The 12,926-nt window shown below is 42.7% G+C and overlaps 1 protein-coding gene across 7 annotated transcripts in view; it reads right to left on the bottom strand.

Moving 5' to 3' along the window:
* The window catches only part of LOC104333379 (abhydrolase domain containing 17B, depalmitoylase), a 42,152-nt gene extending 29,656 nt beyond the window's left edge, over positions 1-12,496 (bottom strand). The window contains exons 1-3 of one of the 7 annotated variants that reach the window (XM_075446370.1): positions 12,384-12,496; positions 12,157-12,266; positions 3,637-4,111 (exon numbers count right to left, since the gene is read on the bottom strand). In XM_075446370.1, coding sequence (XP_075302485.1) covers positions 3,637-4,103 — 467 coding nt within the window. In that variant the 5' untranslated portion in view covers positions 4,104-4,111; positions 12,157-12,266; positions 12,384-12,496. Of the gene's footprint in view, positions 1-3,636; positions 4,112-11,602; positions 11,625-12,152 lie in introns of those variants that run through there. The other 6 variants (XM_075446374.1, XM_075446373.1, XM_075446371.1 and 3 more) reach the window with 6 other exon arrangements.
* Positions 12,497-12,926: the final 430 nt, after the last annotated feature.

Raw genomic sequence — 12,926 nt, forward strand, 5'->3', positions numbered from 1 at the left:
TAACCTGGGAGACATGGTTTGAAAACCTAAGATCCCTTCTCTCATCCCATTAACATGAATTTCAAAGGAGTTACAGCTATATTTATGTCCATCCAGCAAACAATCCACAGATTTGTTTTTGCAGAACACTGACAACACAAATTTTGATTACGTAATCATTGTAATACTGACAAATCAGGCTATGCTAGAAAAGAGAACCAATATTGCAGCAAATACTCAAAGGCTGTATTTTAGTCCACATATTAATCAAGTATTTAAACACAGCTGAGCACTGTTTCCAGGGCTGAAGACAATGCCATAGACTGATAATGAAAATACAGGAGCCAGTATACCCAAAGTCATGTGCTAGATTTGTCCCGTCTCCATTCAATATTCAAATACAAAGACAAGACCAGGTCTACCAGTTGGAAAGTTGCTGAAAGTAGCATAGAGTAAACTAGTAGCACCAGCCACTATTTAATTAATGAAAAAGCTTAAGTTTGCATTTGCAAAATCCACACATTAGGCAGAAAAATCCAAGCTTTATACACCCTATTATATATTTCTAAAGAAGCTTTTGATACAAAACCAAATGCAGGCAATAGATGTGCCCGAGGTTAAATCATTCCTGAACTGGAAAGGGAAAAGCAAATGTACAGAGCACATATTAGAGTCCATCCCCCCTAAAGGCTCTTCAGAAAAGGGCATATTCAGATAGGATATTATTCAGATTGATAATCTTATTTGATTGGGGAAGTTGATACCATGGGCTGTTGAAATACAGAGGGGAGAATTAAAGGAAATGTTATTACAACTTGAATGTTTTCAATCAGACATTGTTCAGGGGGGATATGATAATTACCAATTAGTTCATATAACAGAGCCTGTAAACTGATGTAAACAAACAATTAAGCTTCATCATCTGCTTTGCTTCTGTTTTGCTGATATGTATTAAACAACTGATTGGTTTCCACATTGGCCAAAAACATAACATTGTTTGCAGCCAAAGTTACTGGGTCTTTCATCAAGTAGCTATCTTGCAGATAACCTGTCAACTACAGACCACAGTCACCAATGCACGTGTTGTAGCTCTTTGTTTACAGAAGAGATATCTAGTTATATCCCTTATCCTATTTATACTTTGCATCAGTACAGGCTTGGGGTGGACCTGCTGGAGAGCAGCTCTGTGGAGAGGGACCTGGGAGTCCTGGTGGACGACAGGTTAACCATGAGCCAGCAGTGTGCCCTGGCTGCCAAGAAGGCCAATGGCATCCTGGGGTGCATTAGGAGGAGTGTGGCCAGCAGGTCGAGGGAGGTTCTCCTTCCCCTCTACACTGCCCTGGTGAGGCCTCATCTGGAGTACTGTGTCCAGTTCTGGGCTGCCCAGTTCAAGAAAGATGAGGAGCTACTGGAGAGAGTCCAGCAGAGGGCTACAAGGATGGTGAGGGGACTGGAACATCTCTCCTAGGAGGGGAGGCTGAGGGAGCTGGGCTTGTTCAGCCTGAAGAAGAGAAGGCTGACAGGGGACCTAATATATACTTACAAATATCTGAAGGGTGGGTGTCAGGAGGATGGGGCCAAGCTCTTTTCAGTAGTGCCCAGCGACAGGACAAGGGGCAATGGGCACAAAATGAAGCAGAGGAAGTTCCGTCTGAACATGAGGAAGAACTTCTTCCCTCTGAGGGTGACGGAGCACTGGAACAGGCTGCCCAGGGAGGTTGTGGAGTCTCCTTCTCTGGAGATATTCAAGACCCGCCTGGACAAGGTCCTCTACAGCCTGCTGTAGGTAACCCTGCTTCGGCAGGGGCGTTGGACTAGATGACCCACAGAGGTCCCTTCCAACCCCTACCATTCTGTGATCCCAACTTTCCACTATAATCAAGAGAAATGCCAAAACTAGCCTAACTACACAGAAAGAGTAATTTAGAATATCGTCTGAGGTTGAATACCTGCCCCCTCTGGTTGTATGAGGTTTAATACACGATTGAAATATATGCTTCTTTAAAAAGGAAGCATCAAGCCCTTGTCACAATGTAATAAAAATTCAAGAAAAATGTGTGTGCTTAAAACTGAGAAGAGGGATAATCCCCGCCAAAGTAACAGAGAAATAGTTAAAATTACACAGAACAAGATCAAAATTTACTGTGACAACCAGGCCCCAAGATTTGCACAATCTCTACACATGCCCCTACATTAAGTCACATCCCTGACAATATATTATTAAACAGCATACTCAAGCTGTGATGATCCAACCATAGGCTGTACAATATTAAAATTCAGTTTTTCACAGCTTTTCTTTTGCTAAATATGCACTATGATGGTCATTTTGAACATCTATTCTTATGGTCACATAGTATTTTCAAAAATAATCTTTTCATAGTTTTGTCATTTGTAGAACAAAAAGAGTTTTGTTTTTAAATGGAATAAGCCATGGTGGAAAAAAAATGCTCTCAAATTTAAGAAGAGGGTGTTCAGTGCAGTATTTATTCGGCACTTGGGCTTCTTACATTTATTGGAGAATGCCTCTATGGCCTTTTAACTTACCATTTAATCTCTCTAAAACCAGAGGCTGTAGCTGCAAGTCTGAATCCTGAAATGAGGACAGAAGGCGACCAGAACACTACAACAAAATTTTGGCAGTCTTGCCAGGGTCCCCTTTCTACTATCCCTCCCTACAAGTAGTAGGCAATAGATGCATCTGAAGAACCGATTTGCATTTTTCTCTCACCCATGTCAAACCAGTGGCTCAGTTACTGGGCAATCAATTATTATAGGTTTTTCTTATCTTCTGATATTTCCAACTGAGGAGGTCCTAAATGGTGATAAGTAACGATTATCTCCTAATCATTCAAGTATGACTGAAATGGAATGAAATTTATTAGTGTATATTTCAATTTCTCTAGTATATCAGCACTATATAATAATTCTGCTAAATATTGACAATGCCTTCAGTATAAAACACCATCTTTGGTATGAATCCATTAATCTAATCCTGAAATACAGTATTTCTATTTAAATTGCCAGTGCAGATTAAGTACAACCACTTGGAAAGCATGCTGGAAAATTGTACTGGGTCTGGCTGAGAGAGTTAACTTTCTTCATAGCAGCTTATATGGTGCTGTGTTTTAGACTTGGGACTAAAACAGTGCTGATAACACACCAATATTTTAGGCATTGCACGAGCACTCTTCAGCTATGTCAAGGCCTTCTCAGTTTCTCACTCTGCTGCTGCCACAAACCCCAGTGAATAGATTGGGAGGTGAGAAAGAGGTTGAGAGGGGACAAAACCAGGACATCTGACCCAAATTGGCCAAAAGGATAGTCCATGACATATGACATCACACTCGGCAATAAAACTGGAGGTTAGTCTTTCCAAGGTAGCTGTTGCTTGGAGACTGGCTGGGCATCAATCAGTCTGCCTGTGGGAGGTAGTGATTGCCTTTGCATCACGTGTCCACCCCTCCCTTCACTTATTAAACTTTTATCTTGACCCTTGAGTTTTTCTTCACTTTTGCTCTTCCAATTCTCTCCCCTCTCCTGCTGGCGGGGGAGGGGACGAGGACACAACAGACGAGCAAGCAACTCATACTGGTGGGTGCTTAGTTGCTGGCCAGGGTCAACCCACCACAAAAATAAGAATGGCCACAGATGTCTTACCTTGTTCTAAGAGCCACCCAAGCAGCATCAATGTCAGCGTACAGATTCTTCTCTGTTGGCTTCCCAGAACTTGCACCATATCCAGAATAATCATATGAGAATATGTTGCAATTAATCCGTGAACCCAGTCCTATATAAAAGCTGCTCATCTGACCTAGGTCAACAGCATTTCCATGTGAGAAGAGCAAAGTATACTTGGCATTAAGTGAGCAACGCACAAACATACAGGCAATCCTGTTACCTTTACTCGTTCTAGTCATGAAACACTCAATGGCATCTTTTTCTCTAGAAGAATACTGCCATTCTGCTCGCTCTGAGAGATGCAGAGTCCAGCAACTACCACTCTCATCGCAAATCAGTGTGTACGTAGGATCAGGAGGTAAGAATGCCAGTTTGGAAGCAATTTTCCCTGGGCATGGTGGACAACAGAACAGGCAACACAGTTCACTAAAGGAAAGATTATTCATCTTCTAGTCTGAAATAAGAAAAGAGAATGGTATCAGTTTCCAGTTACAATCCCATATTGAAAAATACAAACTTCATCTCTCCAGTAAATAAGCAGTTTCCATGGAAACATTTAACAAAACATATTTGAATAGATAAGCAAGTTTCTATATAATAGTTTTATTCGATATTAACTACTTTAAAATTAGCGTGCTATAAAAAAAGTGATAACTACAGTCCTGCCTTATGTTAAAACTAAAAAAAAAAACAAACAAAAATTTTTTACCCAGAACAATAACAAGCATGAGTTTTGGAGTTTCTTTTGAGGAAATAAAGTCCCTCCCCTTAAGGCAATAACAGAAGTGTTCACCTCCTTGACAAATATACATGTCAAAGAACAATTAGAATATGTTACAGCATTTGCAGGGCAATAAGGCAATGAAGAGCTCTGCAGAAAAAAAAAAAAAATCACTACAATGTTTCACAACTATAGAGGAAGTATAGCAAGTCTAAGTTATGGGCCCCTGCAAGAACTATCATCAGTAAGAAAGGTGCATGAAGGCCAAGACTTAAGAAACAAAATGAGATGCTTTACTGGCCTACAGAGCACTATAGACTTTTGGCTCACTGAAATCCAGACATAAACTCTTCCCACACTGGATGACACCAATGTTTTCAAGCCCTCCTGAAATTAACCAAGGTTTCCTGTCTTGCAAATAGAAATTGGGATTATGTCAATATTGCCCATTTCAATAAGATTATTTTTATACTATGCTTTAACAAAAACATCCCAAACCCAAATGCTCCAACACAGTTATTCTGCAAAACAATAAAAGCCACACTACCTATTCAAACTATTGGTTAATACAGTGTGTGTGGGGGGGGAACCCAAAACAATTACCACATACACCTGAAGCAAGCTACACAAAGATACAGCTGCCTTGACAAACAGGTACTTTGTCCTCTTAATTTATAACAGGGGTGGGTACAGGGGGATATCCTTTGTCAACAATATTTTTTTTTTCTCTCCTCAGAGAGCAGGGGTGATGAAATCCGCCAAGAACCATGCTGGCCATACCAGTGCAGCCAAAATAAGCATTTATACTACTTTCATGATACTAAGGTGTATCAACTTAAACAGTGTTTCCATCCTAACTCTATCCACAGGTCTCCAAGTTCTTACCAGGTCATGGAAATAGAAACACTCTTGTAGTTTCATGCACCACCTTCAACTAGATTCAAGTTTGCAGTCAGGAACTAAACAAGCTAACTTCTGATGTCTGTAGTCCCATGCTGTTTTAGAAATACCCATGTAATCCAACAACAACAAAAATCTTCTAACTATATGTGGTGGGTTAACCTGGAGCACCTCCCCCCCCCTTCACTGATCTTAGTATCTGTAGGATTGTTTTTCTCACATTCCCACCCCCTCAACTGCTGCACAGTGGTTTTTTACCCTTTCTTAAATATATTATCACATAGGCACCACCCGCTTCACTGATCAGCTTTGGCCAGCAGCACATCATTTTGGAGCTGTCTGGAACTGGCTCTGTCCAACTTGGGGACAGCTCCTTACCTCTTCTGAGGGAGGCCACCCCTGCAGCCACCCCACTATCAAAACTTTGCCACATAAGCCAAATACAATATAACACTTGACAATATTGAAAACTGATCTCAAAGTCAATCCTCTGACTCGTATAGAAGCATAATTTTCATGCCTGCATGCATTTTTTTTTTTTAAAAAGCTCCATTGGACACCACTGCAGGAACTGTCGAATACAGATCACAGAGCAGGTAACCTTATTTTGGATGTATGAGTAGTCTATTTCCTATGGTAGGATATGGACATATACTGCATAAAACATCACATTAATAAAGTATACTTGTAGAGCAGCAAACACAAGCAATACAAGACAGCCTGATAAACATAAGGATTTTTAGAATACTACTGCTCTTCGTAGTTCACAGAATATTTTTGCTGAGACTGCTACAGCTAAGTGCTTTCATCCAAGGTCTCTAGCTTTCTTTAAAACAGAGGGAAGCCACAGATTCTTAGATATGGGTAGCCAACACTACCAATTTAGAGGAGGTGGCAGAAGAAGAGTACTAGTCACCTCCATAAAAAGAGTAAATTATCTCTTGATTAACAGATCCTGAATAAAAATGACTATATTTCTGCTAGTTAAAGAAACAACAGCCTCCACGCAAGTAGTCACTCAAGTTTGTAATGGCTCATCTTTTCGCTGTCAGGTGAGATTATCTGTAATAAAACTTGACCTTAATTTGCAGTGGAAGAGGTCTATTGAAGAGGACCAGGGATTTGCAAAAGGCTTAGACTGTCTCATGCACAAGAAAAGCTACACCTCAAAAAGAGAGGTACTGTTTTGGTTTGGCCTGGATAAATGCCAGGTGCCCACCAAAACCACTCTATCACTCCCCCTCCTCAACTGGACAGGGGAGAGGAAATATGATGACAGGCTCATGGGTCGAGACAAGGACAGGGAGAGATCACTCACCAATTACTGTCACAGACAAAACAGACTGAATATGGGGAGAAAAGGGAGTTTAATTCATCACCAATCAAATCAGAGTAGGAGAGTGAGAAATAAATCCAGATCTTAAAACACCTTCCCCCCACCCCTCCCTTCTACCCGGGCTCAACTTCACTCCTGTTTCTCTACTACCACTACCATCAACACCTCCTCCTCCTCCTCCCCCCCCCCAGCGATGCAGGGGGATGGGGAATGGGAGTTACAGTCAGTTCATCATACACTGTCTCTGCCACTCCTTGTCCCTCAGGGGAAGACTCCTCACACTCTTCCCCTGTTCCAGCATGAAGGTCCCTCTCACGGGAGACAGTCATCCACAAACTTCTCCAACACGAGTCCTTCCCACAGGCTGCAGCTCTTCACTAACGGCCCCAGCGTGGGTCCTTCCCACGGGGTGCAGTCCTTCAGGAACAGGTTGCTCCAGGTTGCTCCAGCATGGGCCTGCCAGCAAAGCTGCTCTGGTGTGGGCTCCTCTATCCATGGGTCCACAGGTCCTGGCAGAAGCCTGCTCCAGCGCGGGGCTCCCCACGGGATCACAGCTTCCTTCAGGCCTCCACCTGCTCCGGCATGGGGACCCTTCCACAGGTTACAGGTGGTTATCTGCTCCACCGTGGACCTCCATGGGCTGCAGGGGGACAACCTGCCTCACCATGGTCTTCGTCACAAGCTGCAAGGGAAGAGTCTCTGCTCCAGCATCTGGAGCACCTCCTCCCCCCTCCTTCTTCACTGACCTTGGTGTCTGCAGAGTTGTTTCTCTCACATCATCTCACTCCTCTCTCTCAACTGCCATCTCCTCAGTGTTTTTTTTTTTTCTTCCCCTTCTTAAATATGTTATCACAGAGGTGCTACCACTGTTGATGATTGGCTTGGCCTTGGCCAGCGGCGGGTCTGTCTTAGAGCCGGCTGGCACTGGCTTTATGAGACATGGGGGAAGCTCTCGCATCTTCTCACAGAAGCCACCCCTATAGCCCCCCCGCTACCAAAACCTCGCCACGCAAACCCATAACAGGTACAAATAGCCTGTTATGCCCAGGAACAGCAGGCTGCCTTCCATACCAACAACAGAACAGTAACTAAAACTCTGTAGCTCTTTGACAAGTGGATTGAGAAGCAAATAAAAACAGCTTTCACTGTAACTATCAACAACCCTGAAAATACGATTTCACAGAAAGAAATATTAAATATTTGTCATAGTAGTTTCAGAAGACTGGAATTTGGCCTATGGAATATGCATACAGGGTAGTACCACAGTAAACATTTTGAGCAACACTAGCTACTAACTAAAATCAGCTGTGGTGGGTACGGTGGCCCAAGACAGCTTGAATGTGCTAACAATGGGGTTTTGCCACATATGGCAAATAACTTCCTATGCTGATGAATATAGCAAAAGTATTATTTTTCTCCTATACTAGACTGTAACGCAACATCCATTTAACCCAACAAAAACTCTACTGAATCTAAAGATTCTAATCCCAGAAGCATTCTCCATCTAAATCACAGCTAGAAACAGATCATGTCTTTAAAGCAAATATTTCATATCTACTTGATTGTCCTAAAGCAAGAAAACAAACAGTAGATCCCTAGCATCACTAACTGAACACATCTGACAAAACACCTACTGAACTCCCTCAGAAGGATACCTTCATGTAAATGCAAACAATGTTTTCATTATACTGGAACTGGTTTGTATTCACGTGAATGGGTTGTTAACTTCCAGATACGGAATGAAACTAGGATATGAGAGTCCCCAGGGTGTACAGAGTAATTATGATATCAGAGAAAAGCCACAGTAACAAGTACACCTTCATTTAGCATTGCCCAGCCTTGGCAAAAGCAGTTCAAAAATTCTCATTTTGAGATCAGTCTTAAAAAGACCAATAATTTCATTAAGTCTAAAATATAGTTTATGGAACATGAATAAATGAACTTGTGTTAAAAAAAAACAACACTCTAATAACAAACAGGCTTGATGAATGCTTTACCTGAACTCTTACTAAAACTGGGAAGAAAAGAACACCCACCACAAATTACCTCAAAGAGACAGTTCCACAGGTACAGATGAATAGTTTTAACTCATCTATTCTAAACTTATGTCAGAGAAAGACTCCCATTATCATCTAAAACCTTTTCAGCATTTACAATGCAAATCTCTGCCCTCATTACAGTAACATCTTCAGATAGAGAGATCAACACATCCCAGGAACATATTTATTTCACTACTTCTGTTTGTTAATTCAGTACTAATTAAGCAGCCAATTCTGTTCTGCAAATACAGTTCTGGAAGCTGGTAAAGTTACTAACAACAAAAAGAGAAAAAGTATACTAAGAAACATATATAACCTGTAAAACTGATACAAAACTTTGCATGCATATGCTTTACATATAGATATATAAAAATAAATAAAGTTCTGTTGAAGAAACTTAAAAGCATAAAAACTTATTGTAGCAAAACAGGCGAAGAAACAAGAGACCCAAGTGGCATTACCCAGCCTTTGTGAATGTTGTGGTTTAACCCCAGCTGGCAGCTAAGCCCCACACAGCCACTCACTCATTTCCCCTTACCGTGGGATGGGGGAGAGAAGCAGAAGGGTAAAAGTGTGAAAACTCGTGGGTTGAGATAAAGCGAGATTAATAGGGAAAGCAAAAGCTGTGTGCATAAGCAAAGCAAAATAAGGAATCCATTCACTGCTTCCCATCAGCAGGCAGCCATCTCCAGGAAAGCAGGGCTCCATCACACAACAGTTACTCAGGAAGACAAATACCATAACTCTGAACATCCCCCCCTTCCTCCCTGTAGCACTTATTGCTGAGCATGACATCATATGGTATGGAATGTCCCTTTGGTCAGTTGGGGTCAGCTGTCCCAGCTGTGTCCCCTCCCAACTTCTTGGGCACCCCCAGTCTACTCGCTGGCAGGGCAGTGTGAGGAGCAGAAAAGGCCTTAACACTGTGCAAGCACTGCTCAGCAATAACTGACATATCCCTGTGTTATCAACATTGTTTTCATCACAAATCCAAAACATAGCCCCATACTAGCTACTGTGAAGAAATTTGACTCTATTCCAGCCAAAACCAGTACAGCAGGATAAGCTTTTAAAAGGAAAGCAATCCCTTTAGCAAACTTATATCTAACTCTCATATGAATAAAAAAGTAACACACAGAATGACAAAATTAAGAGTGTCTACAGGCAGTAGTTTAGCCCACTCTTTAGCAATTAATCTTTTCATTAAAGCTGACAGAAGGGGGGGGGAATCTGTCTAATCAGAAACACCTCAAATATTCATCTTGGTATTCCTATAACACAAATGTAGTTCTTTCATATAAGAAGTCATTCCTGTCCTCTTTCCTCTGCAAGCCATAACAAGAATGGCTCCCATTATTTATGTCACAAAGTACTTCACACCATATTAGTAGCTTAGCCTCAAAAGCCTAACCCTTGCAAACACTTACCTAGAACAAAAGTTAAACTTGTAAATACAGCTGCCAATTTGTAAATCTTTGGCATTGTTTTAACTGTGCAACAAGCAAGATATTCAGATTTTGAGGTTTTTTCCTAATAATCATTTTTCATTATATACTGCTGAAGTAAGAAACTAACAGTTTCCCCTCACCCTTTCATTGAGCACAGTTCAATGAAGGCTTGAGTTCACTACTGAAACACTAGTACTCATTTCAACATCTGCATTATATAATCATGGAACAGAAAGGTATGAACATTTTCCAACTAGTTTAACAGTTAAAGAATAAAATATGAAGACCAAACAAAAATTAAAAGTGTCCAATCAAATATTATATAAAAGGATTCAACTAAAAATTTTAAAAGAACACACAGCAGATCTGGAAAAGAAAAATAGATGAAGTTATTTAATAACAAAAAAATATCCAGAAATACTGTGAAGTGACATACTTGACAGGTCAGAGTCACAATAAGCACAACAACCCACAAAGCCCAAGTAGCCTGGGGTGACTAAAATTTCATTTCGGAATTATCAGATTTTTAAAAGAAAAACTATATATAAAAACTATAAAAACATAAACTATGTATAAAATATACATAGTTTTACTAGTCTCACAAATTCTAATATTGGAAAACCTAACTTGGTTTTATGGTAATACAGAAACATTCTTAATCCTACCACCAACTCTTTTGCTAGTTACTTTGTATATTTCAAAACAGATCTAACGGCACACTTCAAAGTGGAAGGGGAAAACAGATTGCAAAAAAACTAGCCATTCCTTCTAACAAAAAAAACCAACACCACCACCACGAAAACCCCCCAAAACCTACCCCTACAAACTCACTCCCCAAAACCAAAGAAAAACCCTCATAAAATCCCAGATAGACAAGTGTGGCAGGGGGGTTGGACTAGATGACCCACAGAGGTCCCTTCCAACCCCTACCATTCTGTGATTCTGTTAGATTACATAATGTTTTGTATGTTCCAGGAGAAATGCTGCACTACAAAACTGCCCTGCTAAAACAATCTGCACACTGACAGACACTTAAGCCCCGTATTGTATTTCACGGGCATCAGCCTGGTGCTTCACTGCACCAGTCAGTGTATCAATAATGAAAAGCTATGCTTTTAAAACTAGTCTATGTTCAAGCAGTTCTTTTTTAGCTTCTGCAGTTATGCTTCTACAGTCACCTTTTGGCCAAATACTTTTAAACCATGCATTCTAATGCAATTTTAAGGCACACATTACTCCCACCATCAATAGCCAGAACTGAACAAATTAAGTCAGGCTAGACGAACTGAAAGGAGCTCTTCAAGTGTCTGTATTTAATAAGGACCTTATGGAAGTCAACGACACTCACGCAGAACCACTATTTAAAATCTGGCAAAAGACAGAATTTAACAAGCATTTAATTCAGCATGCCAGTTTCCTAAACAAAGACGTTCACAGCTAGACCACGGAAACGGAAGCCCCAGGACAGACTGCACACAGCATTCCAGGCCCTCTAAAGCACCTCGGCGGACGACATTCCGAATCCCTGGGCGCAGAGCGCCCCTCATCCCTTTCCGCGGCGCGAGAAGTGGCGAGCTGCTCCCTGCACAGGGCACAAGCCGCCAAGGGTCCGCAGCCAGGACATGGGCGGAGATTACCGCAACCCACCTACCCTGCCCGCACGCTCCAGGGTCAGAAAGCTGAACCGCCGCCTCTCTCACCGAGGCTCAGCGTCAACCCCAGCCTTTCCTCCCAGACCTGCTCAACAGTTATCGGGGGTGGGTATCTCCCCTCACCTGCCCTGTGATGGAGAAGGTGGGGGGAGGAAGCAGGTAAAAAGGTGAGGAAAGAAATAAATGGTCAGAGCTGTCAAGAAGCTAACTCGCCTCTGCTACTTGAAAGCGGATCCACGAACCGCAACCGGCGGCGTCGCCGCTCCCACAATCTCCACCATGCTAAGGCCCCACTGAAAGAGCCTCGCTCTGAGCAACCACCTTCAGCGGGGGGCGGGGGGGAAGAAAGCGGGATTCACCGGCGCGCGCACATCACAAGAGCGGTAGAAGAACCCGTACCTACCCCTGACGCTCGTTTGATGGCGCGCGGCCGCCTCCGTTTTCCTCGCTGAGCAGCAGGCAGCGCGCGCACGGCCCCGCGCTTTCCCCTACAGCCGCCGCTTGAACACCAGACTGACAAAGGAATAGGTTGTACCGAGTAATAGCAAGACCCCAACCAACACCTGCAGTTCCCCAGCCGCACTCTTTAGAAGAAAAAACAAGGCCCAAGGAGAACTACTTTAGCCTCACCAGAAGAATGCATCTCATCACATAACTGCCTCAGCAGCTAAAAGAACAGAGGAAGAGACTTGCAGGAACTAGTAATCGGCTGCAGCACGCCAATAAGAACACAGTCCACAGCTCAGCTCTGGCCACTGAAGCTCCGCCTGAGCGGGGATAGGCGGGGGCAGCCAGGAGGCAGCAAATCGGTGTGCGCGGAGGGTTTAATACAGACACTGGCTCTAGCCAATGGGTAGGTAGCTTTGGGCTCTTCTTCTGGCAGCCAAGGGGGAGGTAGGGCAGTTAGAATAGACTTGAAGTGGAGCTGGTTATATAGAAGAGTTTACATCAAAGCAGCTGTTCATACTGCAGCCTGTGGGGAATTCCCTCCTGGAGTAGCTGGATATTTCTTGAAGGAATTACAGCTAGTAGAGAACATATACTGGAGCAGGTTGCCTCTGAAGGACTACAGCTTGTGGAGAGTGACGTGCGGAAAACAGACTCCCCAATCCGTCAGACTGTACAGTAGGTATGTTTATTCGGCGCCAGGCGGCACGGGGGGTAGCCCCACCA

Source organism: Opisthocomus hoazin, chromosome W (assembly GCF_030867145.1).
Source record: "Opisthocomus hoazin isolate bOpiHoa1 chromosome W, bOpiHoa1.hap1, whole genome shotgun sequence".
Classification (NCBI taxonomy): Eukaryota; Metazoa; Chordata; class Aves; order Opisthocomiformes; family Opisthocomidae; genus Opisthocomus; species Opisthocomus hoazin.